We start from the raw sequence: 10213 nt of genomic DNA, 5'->3' as shown, positions 1-10213 counted from the left end.
TATGCAGTTTTCTACAGAATCACAGAATGAATGAGGTTGGAAAAGACCTCTGAGATCATCAAGTCCAACCTATGACCAAACACCACCACATCATGCAGACCATGGCACCAAGTGCCACCTTCAGTCTTTCCTTAGGCATCTTCAGGGACAGTGACTCCACCACCTCCCTGGGCAGCCCATTCCAATGTCTAATCATCCCTTCTGTGAAAAAATCCTCCTAATGTCCAACTTAAATCTCCCTTAAGACGGTGTCCCCCATCCTATTGCTGGTGCCTGTGGGCAGAGGCTGACCCCCACCTAGCTGTGCCCTCCTTTCAAGTAGGTAAGAACATGTGAGTACGTAACACCGTGTTTATATTTGCATGTACATCTACACGGGTTTACTTTCCCAAGATCCTCCTCATCAACCAGGGAAATCTGTATTCTGAGGAGTTGGCTGTGCCACACCTTTTTTCACCCTTGTTTTTTTAAACTTTCCCCGCAAGTTACAGCAGGGCACCGGAAAGGGGTCAAGTTCAGAACAGTTCAGAACTGATCTGAAGTACAATTTTGTGTTCTTCGCAGGCAATGAAACACTTCTGCGGGTCGTCTCTCTCTCTGGTATGGCAACAGAACCTTTCAAGCTGTAAAATCCAGTATGAACAAGAGAAAAGTTCCAGGGAATGGAATTTTTCTGAACTTAACAACAGAAGACAAGCACTTATGTCTTTGCAGAACATCCACAAGGAAGATGTGGCATTCTTAAAATATCTTTATACTCAGTTATGAGTAAGACTATTCATCCTACACCCTAGTTCTGCATACAGGAAGGGACAAGCTCATAGCAGAAGAATTTTTTTCGGCAGTGGGAACAACTGCATGATGATTATCTTCCACCCAGTGTGGGATTCCATGAGAGATCACGGATGCTCTGGCAAGTGCTGGGGCATTTACTGCATGTTTGAGGAAGTCTCTCAGCTTTTATTAATTAGACTCCTGACAAAGCAGTAAAACCCTGTAACAGAAAGTCACACTGCTCATTCCTGAATCATATGAAATCATTCGCCATTTTATGTACAACTTTTGAATTACAATCTTGAACTCCTTGTCAGAAAAAATAACAAACCAAAAAGCCTAAAAAAGCATTTTTGGAAGAACTGCATAGTATACAGAAGCATACTTCAATTACACAATATCTTACAGAACAGAGACTGTAACAAAAAGCAGAGCCTGTTACCTTTTCTGAGAAGGCAGTGCCCAGCCAAAACTAGATGTTTCATCTCCATTATCAGAGGAAGAGCTTTAACTGAAGAGTACATGAAAAAAGTTCCTGAACAGTCAAAATAGTTTGACAGAAAAATAAAAGTACATTTGTAAACAACTTTAAAACAAGAGCCTTATGAAAACAATAAAGGTCACTGAAAATTAAGCTGTTAAACTCTTCTTAGCCCAAACTGCTGTTTTACCCTTGTAGGTTTTTTTACGATAAACATTTCTTTTCACGTGGAAAACCTCAGGGAGAAATCTGGGCAAGTATCTTTAAAAATTTTTGTAAAATTAAGAGAAGGACAATTGGAAGGCAAAAAGTCAAACTCCAAATTCCCTTTGAAAATTAAAAGAGTGATAAAACCAACTACTGATTGAAGCCAACAGTGCATGGTTGCATAGCACTTATTTTATAATCTGAGACCCTAATGTAAACCCTAAAATGTAAACCCTAAAAAATCATAAACAACTGCTAAAAATTACTTTTGTATTATGTACCATTAATTTATCACTGCTTTCAGTTTCATTATTCAAACCTTGCCATAAAGTGACTTTTCACATACGACACTGATTTACCTTAAGCATATCTCTTTTACTACACAGCAAAATGTAAAAACTGTCCTGTGAAATGATTTTGTGTATGTAACTATCAATACCTCTGAAGTTGAACATTAGTATTTATCCTGCTCTACTTAATACTTCAGCATATGTTAAGTAAGCTGCTGATCACTGAGTGTCTCCATTTTGGTAGATGGACAGATGTATGTGAACAGCAATGCTTTGGATAACTTGTGCTATTCCTAATACTAGAGTTATTTTCTCCCCCAATTACATTTTGCTATAAATATGTGTGCCCTTAAGTTGATCCCAATATCAGTTTCAGCTAACTAATCAAATTATCTGTTAAGGTTTTGGGAATGAGAACCCTTGCTTTATTTAAATAAAACGAGGGAAAGGTTCCTAACTCCCAAAGATTTGCCAACAATGGATTTATTTTCAAGACAGGATGTTCAGTAAGTTGTTTGTCCCCTTTGCTGTTCACAGATAAGCACAACAGTATTAATGGTTTTTATCAAGTAGGCAGGAAGAGAAAGAATGTGAGGTTCTCCCCTTAGGATTTTTTCAAGTTCTGCTCATGGGTATTAGTAACCATTCATTTGAAATAAGTGTATTTCAAACTTCAGATTACTTCTCTTTTATTTATAGGGCTCAGTAGCTAAACTTCAATTTCCTATTTTAACTTTGCAAAAAAGTATTACTAAAACCCTGCCTGTAACTGAGAACATCAGCAACTTATGTATTTATGTAAGGAGTAATTTATCATTTTATATAGAAGTGCCTCATTTTTGTATCAGTTAAAAGTTACTTCATAATCCAAATAATCAATCTGCAGTGTAAACAAGTAATTATTTTCTCATATGTAATAATGATAAATAACAACATTGAGCATCACATATTCCACTCGAGTTCATTAAATGCAATTCTTCAGTCACAAAGGCAGCAGGCATTCTGTGATGAACTTCCTTTGAGCTATGTTCAAATGAGTGCAGTAACTGAGATTCCTGATAGAGATCTAAGCTATTTCCCTAATTTTCTTAATAGTTTCCACTATTTGCATACTCAACTCCATTCTATAATTTGTTATTTAAAATAAAGTCATTTCCCAAAACTCTTCTCTCCCTATCTGAATTTATTTACATTTATAGTAAATGCCTTTCACCAATAAGTTTTAAGAAAAAAAGCTTCTAAAACAAAATCAGTAAGGGAGTAAAGCCACAAAGGGAGCAAATATTTCAAGGTCTATATTAATTCTCTTTCTGAATTTCCTTCCAAAGATTCTACAGGGACAAAAAATTTAAAGGTTTAAAACACGATTTTACATATTTTTGATTATATCTCTTTTATACAAGGAAACAACTCTGTCCGGTGATCAATCACCTTCCTAACTTTTGGCCAGTATTTAAATGAAACTGCACGTCATTCACCCCAAGAAAGTAAACAAAATACAGCCTTTTACTTCAAATATTTTATGAATGCAAGATTACAAGAAACATATTAGTCAAAATGCAGGGCTATCAAGCACTGAACCAAGAATGCCAGCATCAGTTTGCCTACCATTTTGCATGTGGAAAAAATACACTATGCCTACAGGTAAAAGGCATCACTAATGCATCATGAATTACTCTGGTCAGCCAACATCACCTCTGCAGCTTGGTGCATGTTTCAGTTTATTATGAAAATAATCATCATAATAATAGTTTGAGATGAGACACTGGAACAAAACCATTCTTAAACAGGAAAGTTGTTTTTTTTTTTTTTTTTTGCTCTTACTGAGGTTAACACCAAAAAACTAAAAGTAAGTTCTCACAATTTAGCAGCCTCCTCAACACTTTTTAGGCTAGCCTTCACACAAGGAGCATGCAAACAGCCACTCTTCTTGCTTTAAATTGAGGGCTATTGGTTAATTCAAGTTACTGTTTTTTCACCCTATTCAATTAACCTGTTGAACTGGATTTCACCTAGGAAAAAGAAAATTAAATGATGTTAAGTGTAGCAGACAAGTACAGATCACACCAAGAAGCTAACACTCATGAGCTGTCATAATAGGGGATAATAACAATAATAATAATAAAAAAAAATCAGTCTTTTCTGTGCATATTTTTCCTTTGAAAGGTCCCAGGAAATCATGATGTGCCTGGCCGCTTCTGTTGCTGATTTCTGATGACCTCTAATTGTTTTTTGCATTGCTGATAGTATGTTGAGAGACTTTTGTTTTCATCTAACAGCTTTTTATGTTCTTGTACTAGACGGGATGTGTTTTGCTGGTCTTTTTCATCCTGGTCCAGTTCTGCTATTAGTTCTTGTCTGAAAAAAAAAAAAAAAAGTCATCATCATTTATGTTCTATTCCCATTTCTGTGTAGATGACTTCATATGTTTCAAATCAGTATTTGAGTATTGATCTGAACTCACAGCTGGTGATATTTTCTGCGAAAGAAGTTGACAAAAGAATGCTATTCTTTAATGTAGTCTGGGGAAAAATTCCCTTCCATATCAAATCCACATTTAAACTTTAAAATAGCTGAGAGACTGAGCCTCAGCCTCTAAAACTGTCCTTTAGATAATGTCTTTCAGATGTAGTTTTACAGGTCACAGTAAAATACCTAAGGAGCCACACAAAATTTCATAAATATATTCAACTCCAATTTTCAGTATCTATATGTACACTTTAAATCTCTAAAAGGCAACTTAGAATACAAAATTGCAGTTATTTTTTTAACTTTTTAGTGAAGTGCTATTTTCTATCTGTACTTGAACTTATTAAAGCAGTGGAAAAGTAGAATCAAGGAAATTACTTCTGTAACTGGCATTTCACATTACTTATGCTGTAAGTGTTCAACATGTTTTTTTAGCAAATATTTTATAGGCCCAAACAAACTGATAATCTTGTTATAATTTTTTCTGCAAAACTGATGTGGCAGTTTGTTTTACTGTTTTGTTATGAGGTGACAAGAAGGCAAGCTGACAGCAATATTTTTGCAACAGAACAGCAAAGGAAAAAGTTTATGTTAATTAATTGCTGCCATATGGTTTTTAATTAGTTAAAGAAAATTTAGTAATTGTATGAGGGTTGAACCTTAACCAGCATTAAATTCATCCATCACAACATCTTTTTTTGTTTAAATGCCTATGGACAATTACATTCTGACTAAGAAAAAACAGTTTCAAAGAAATGTGAACAAAAACTTCCTAGAGTAAAAAAACCCCACCAAAACGGTAGGAATCTAAAAGTAGAGAACTAACTGTTTTGAAACAAATATATTTTAAATAATTTACTGACCATTGGTGCAAAATAAATAGAATCAAAATTAAGGAATTAACTCTAGCATCATTATCTCCCCATCAAATCCTAGTTACATATGCAATCACTTTCACAGTTACATGCGAAAAAACCAAATTGTTCACAGAATACTAAGCTCAAAGTGATAGAGTCCAGTCTTACAGTAACATTTTCTCCCTCATTCTGTATGCTATTTCTACTCTACAAAGGTTTACACATGCATTTTGCTCATTAGCTAATCCACAAACACCAAGGCAAGCTCTCTGTTAAACAGCTGCTTTCCTGCAGTGGGTCAGACACTGGTTATTTGGTCTAGTGTGCGACTATGACCTCTTCGAACTGGTCCCCAGCATCAGGAAACAGAACTAAACAGAACTTGGTATGAACTCAAATTCTGAATCAGCATGATATTTGACCTAACACAATATGTGCAGCTGCTTTCCTCATACATGTAAGCAAAGCAAGAAGAAAGAGTTTATTTCCAGTGCACAAGGAGAAGGTATGTAACAGCTTTTAAGCATCAGGTCTTAAACCCATGGCAGAAGAATATAAGATGAATGCTGATAATATTGTTGTAAATGCAGTGTTTGACAAAAAACAGATATATGATTAAAATTAACTGCAAAACGAGTAACATTGACATATTACCCAAAACTCTAGAATCTGTTACCTAAGCAATTATCTATAAATTACAACTGAAAATAGTTTAATGGACAGTGTAGCAAATTAAATTCCAAGGTTCTTTAACAGTTCAGGCATTTCATTTGAGATGATACAAACAAACATTACCAGTTTGTTACATACAGAGATTTGCCATGACCTTAGGTAGGACTTGTCTGGAAGAACAGTCTTGATATTGATCTGAACTTTCAATTACCTGCTCTAAACATTTAATTTGTACTAAGCAGCTCAGTATTTCTGAATTTAAGGTTGGAAAATAATTATGCCCTATGAAATTTTACTTCATAAAGCCAGAAATAATAGTCACAGTGACTATTATTTACTTTTTATTATGTATTTTTATTGCTATATACAGACTTTGTGTATAGGACACAAACAGAAGAACAGAAAAGGTTAAACACATTTCACTTACTTCCTCTGCAACAGCAATGCGATTTCTGTCTGAACTTTCATATATTCTTGTGCCATTTTGCAGTGCTGTTCAAACACAGCCATAGATTCTTTGGAGTTTGGGCATGGTGCTAGAGGCTGAAAATAAATCAGACATGTTAAAGACTAATGAACTGATATCTTAGTAAATACTGTGTTAGAATGTCTCTGCAGTGTATTTATAACAGTCTTTTAAAAACCAGTAAGCCTTTAAAAATAAGTGTTAAACCATGCCCTGGAAAATACTACTGCAGTGATGTCAAAGTTTACTCAAATCTGAGGTTTTTAATCTAACACTTGCCACAAAAATCAAAGCAATGTTTAATCCCACACATAAAAAATAAAGTGTATACAACAATTTGATTCAGTAACACTTATACAAATAATGTCTTATTTTGACAGCCAAACTCAGCTTACATTTGGTTTTAGGGATCATGTTTCCCAGGGCTTGTTTTTAATAGCTTGATCAAACCTGAGTCAACCAATCTCAGATTACATAATATATTTTTTTAGCCTCGGTCAAAAATTAGACAGAACATAAACCCAGGTAAATATGTGGCACTATATTTTGCAGCCCCAAAGTCACATGTTAGAATGAAATGCAAACTTGAGAATCTAATAAACTGTGTATTTATTACCTGTAACTGATGATCTAATGTGAGATATGCCATTGGGATGGAGTTATCTGACCCATTGGTCTCTGTAACAATACCAAGAAAACTTTAATGTATTTAAAAAGACTTAATTCTATTCTTACAGGACAAAAACAAGAAGTCTAAGTAATTTCACAATACACAATCTGAATGTGGATAAGCAAATGGAAATAGCAGCGTTCCAGTCCCAAGGCAGATGAATCATTTTGTTTTTCTGATAGTTAAGAACATCAAAAGTATGGTCTATCTTACCAAGAAAAAATAAATATGGTTATCAACCTAAATTTCTAGAAGCCACGTAACAGCACACAGACTTTAAAAATACTATTTTTGTACAGTTTGTGATAATTTCTGTTTATAAAGAATTTGCTATTTCATTCTTGTTTATGAAGGATCAGCCAGCCAGCCCATGCATCTAAAGACTTTAAAATTAGAAGCTGTGCAAATCAGCTCTGCCAAAATAAAATAAGCACAACCTCCCGCTCAGTTTTGAAACCTGCTCCCAGTGAGGTCTCTAAGTATCTTCCTCACAACATGCTCTAGAGCATCTTCTCTGCTCTGTATAGATACTTTGTGGGTAGCAAGGAACCCAATAACCAGTCTGTCTCCTGGGCATGGCTGCTCTCTTCTTACACTGCAGTTACTCTGGATTTCTCTAGAGCTTTCATTTCAGATTTAGTATGTTTCTGCACTGTTATCTTTCAGTAGCCCACTATCTGGGGATCACAAGGTTACTGTTAAGCTTTAAAAGACACAGGAGTAAAGACACATGGAGAAACTACTGATTTTACAGCCGCATAATTGCTACTAGAGGGTTATATGGAGGAGGGTAGGTGGGAAAAAAAAGGGGCTGCTTACCCATACCCCAAAAGCACCTGCCACAGAGTAGTCGTGGTAGAGAAACTAAGGTGTTGCCCTCAAAGACTATGCTATTTCCAAGAGCAGCTTCAAAAGGAAACAGAAATAAGAGGGTGGGAATGGAGAAAAAGTGGTTAAGTGTATGCTTGTAAGGAAACTGGAAGGTGGTAAAAACAAAAAGGAAAAAGAAAAAGAAAACAACCCTAAAACCAGAGACTTCATCCCCACGGTATCTTATATGCAGTCAACATGAAAAATCCTTCCCTACATTAGACTATTGCCATATATGGACACTGTGACAATGAAGGAACCATTGCAATGCTTAAAAAATATATCAATACATGTAAATGTTTTAGGTGACATTCCCGAGTGTTTCAGCACCGTGTCACAGAACTGCCAATATTCCTTGATTGACCAGATTCGGCTGCATCCTTGTTTTATCACTTTGCTTCATTAAATTAAAAACGTATCATCTTTTACAAAAAGCCAAAATTATTTCTCTCTTCAGAAACTGAACAATTCTTTGAACATGGCCTACATAAACCTAGCAAGAAAAAATATACATATGGCACATTCTGTATTTACCTGAGTATAAGATGAGTGATTTCTGTGGGCCAGAAGATATACTTGACTCTTAGCCCCAGTGCTGTGCTGCGTTTAAGACCAAAAACTTGGCACAAACTTTTGGTGCACTGGTTCACGACTTGCAGCTTTCAGTTCCCAATGAACCCTTGACTGGGTAAGAGCTTGCTTCCAACATGAGGCAGTAATTCCTGTTAATGCTCTCACTGCCTAAAGCAACTTGGGTTCCATGCTGCACAAGAGGGCCCAGGGTGGGCTGCAGCATGGGCAAGGGCTTGGGGAAGCTGAGTGACAAGGCACTGACTATGGTCAGGCAAAGCAACAAAGGACAGAAAGAAGAAAACAGAGAAGCAAAACACAAGAGTGTGTTGTCCTCCCACTAACAAGGACAGAGGGGGGAAAGCACATCTTACATAATCACCTTATATTTGGTAAAATGCAAGTGTGCAAATATACATACATATTTATATATATATACACATATCCTTGTGCAAGAGTCAGTCACCACATGGGTTTCCATTTTGCAGTTGGTTAGAGGAAAAGAGTCTGATCATTCAGATGAAAAGATCACAAGAAAAAGATCACAGAATTTGAGGCACTGTGAAATACCATCTTGGGACTAAGTTTAAGTTTGAACATTTTGGTAACAAAAATGTAATTTTTATTTATATTCTAAAATGGAATTTCTGGGGATCCATTTTTTTCCTGGAGTCCAGAACTGGTTCTTTTTATAACAGAATGCATAATGACTTTTAAAATCAAATTGAACTATTCAATTATCTTCATTCTTAACCCTATTTCATAACAAAAGAACAGTGATGCTACAGTAGAAGTATTTACTATGTTTCTACAGATACATGTTAGTACATTTAAAACCAGCAATTTTGTGTGCACATTTACATTCTGCATAAGCAAAATTACAACAGAGGTGGTAAACAGAAGTAACCTACTCCAGCTGATACTCACCTACATAACATTTAATTCCAGATGTTGGGGCAATGAAATCTTTAAATGTGTATTCAAAATACAAATGGACAAGACTAAAATGTTCCAAGATGTCTATTCCCCTAATTCCCCAAAACCACATTATAGTAAAAAAACACTGCTAACAAGATCCTCATTAAATATTACTATCAGCACTGTTTACAGTACTTTCTTACAAGCAAAATGCTTACAAGTTCATGTAACTTAACAATCTATAAAAAAGTATTCTTAAAGCATATGTGAAAAACAAGGCAGTAATGTAATGACTGGACTTAAGCAGAACTTAAAAGAATCATTGTCTTAATTTCTCACTTCTATGAATGTCTGAGCACACGCCCCATACCACAATCAAATAAATACTTTAATTTTTTACAGGCAAAAAAATTACATAATCAACAAAGGTTTACCTGCATCATCTGGTGTCCATGGATTACGTGTTGGCTTTTCAGAGGTTGGTCCCGAGGTAGTGATCATTCTCACACTAGGACTAGATGATCTACTGCTGTTTCTACTCTCCTGAAATGACAAAATAAAACAAAATGACAAGTTAACAGATGATTTTTTTGAGTAGTTCATTAAAAAAAAAAAATGAAGAAATCTGAACCTATAATCCTCAAAAATACTCTCCCCTCCCCAAGCTTTTACCCTGAATGCTTTCCTGATAGTTTGGTCAACTTTACGTGCATTGCAGAGATAATTTCATCCCCATTTCTTCTTTACGATGTAAAAGAAATTGATACAATTTTGCTATTCAGCATAACAAAAAGCAGTGCTGAACAATATGTTCAAGATCTTTACAGAAAATCCTATTAATATGTCTAGTGATTTTCGCACCATCATTCAGTGAAATCTAGCAGCTCGGTAACATAAAGAGGAAATAAAATTTATTTCCAACGTTGAATCAATGAATGGAACTACATTCAATTAAAGGAATAGAGCTTA

The 10213-nt window shown here is 35.3% G+C and overlaps 1 protein-coding gene across 4 annotated transcripts in view; it reads right to left on the bottom strand.

The window, feature by feature from the left end:
* Positions 1 to 1686: 1686 nt before the first annotated feature.
* The window catches only part of MAP3K7 (mitogen-activated protein kinase kinase kinase 7), a 47360-nt gene continuing 38833 nt past the window's right edge, over positions 1687 to 10213 (bottom strand). For all 4 annotated transcript variants that reach the window (XM_083857727.1, XM_083857728.1, XM_083857726.1 and 1 more), the window contains 4 exons: positions 9679 to 9787; positions 6833 to 6894; positions 6178 to 6293; positions 1687 to 4110 (listed from right to left, as the gene is read on the bottom strand). In XM_083857727.1, the coding sequence (XP_083713853.1) occupies positions 3930 to 4110; positions 6178 to 6293; positions 6833 to 6894; positions 9679 to 9787 (468 nt within the window). In that variant the 3' untranslated portion in view covers positions 1687 to 3929. The remainder of the gene's footprint in view (positions 4111 to 6177; positions 6294 to 6832; positions 6895 to 9678; positions 9788 to 10213) is intronic.

This window comes from Zosterops lateralis, assembly GCF_965231275.1.
Source record: "Zosterops lateralis genome assembly, chromosome: 3".
Classification (NCBI taxonomy): domain Eukaryota; kingdom Metazoa; phylum Chordata; class Aves; order Passeriformes; family Zosteropidae; genus Zosterops; species Zosterops lateralis.
The sequence above is the reverse complement of the archived record's forward strand: the minus strand, read 5'-3'. Positions and strand labels throughout refer to the sequence as shown.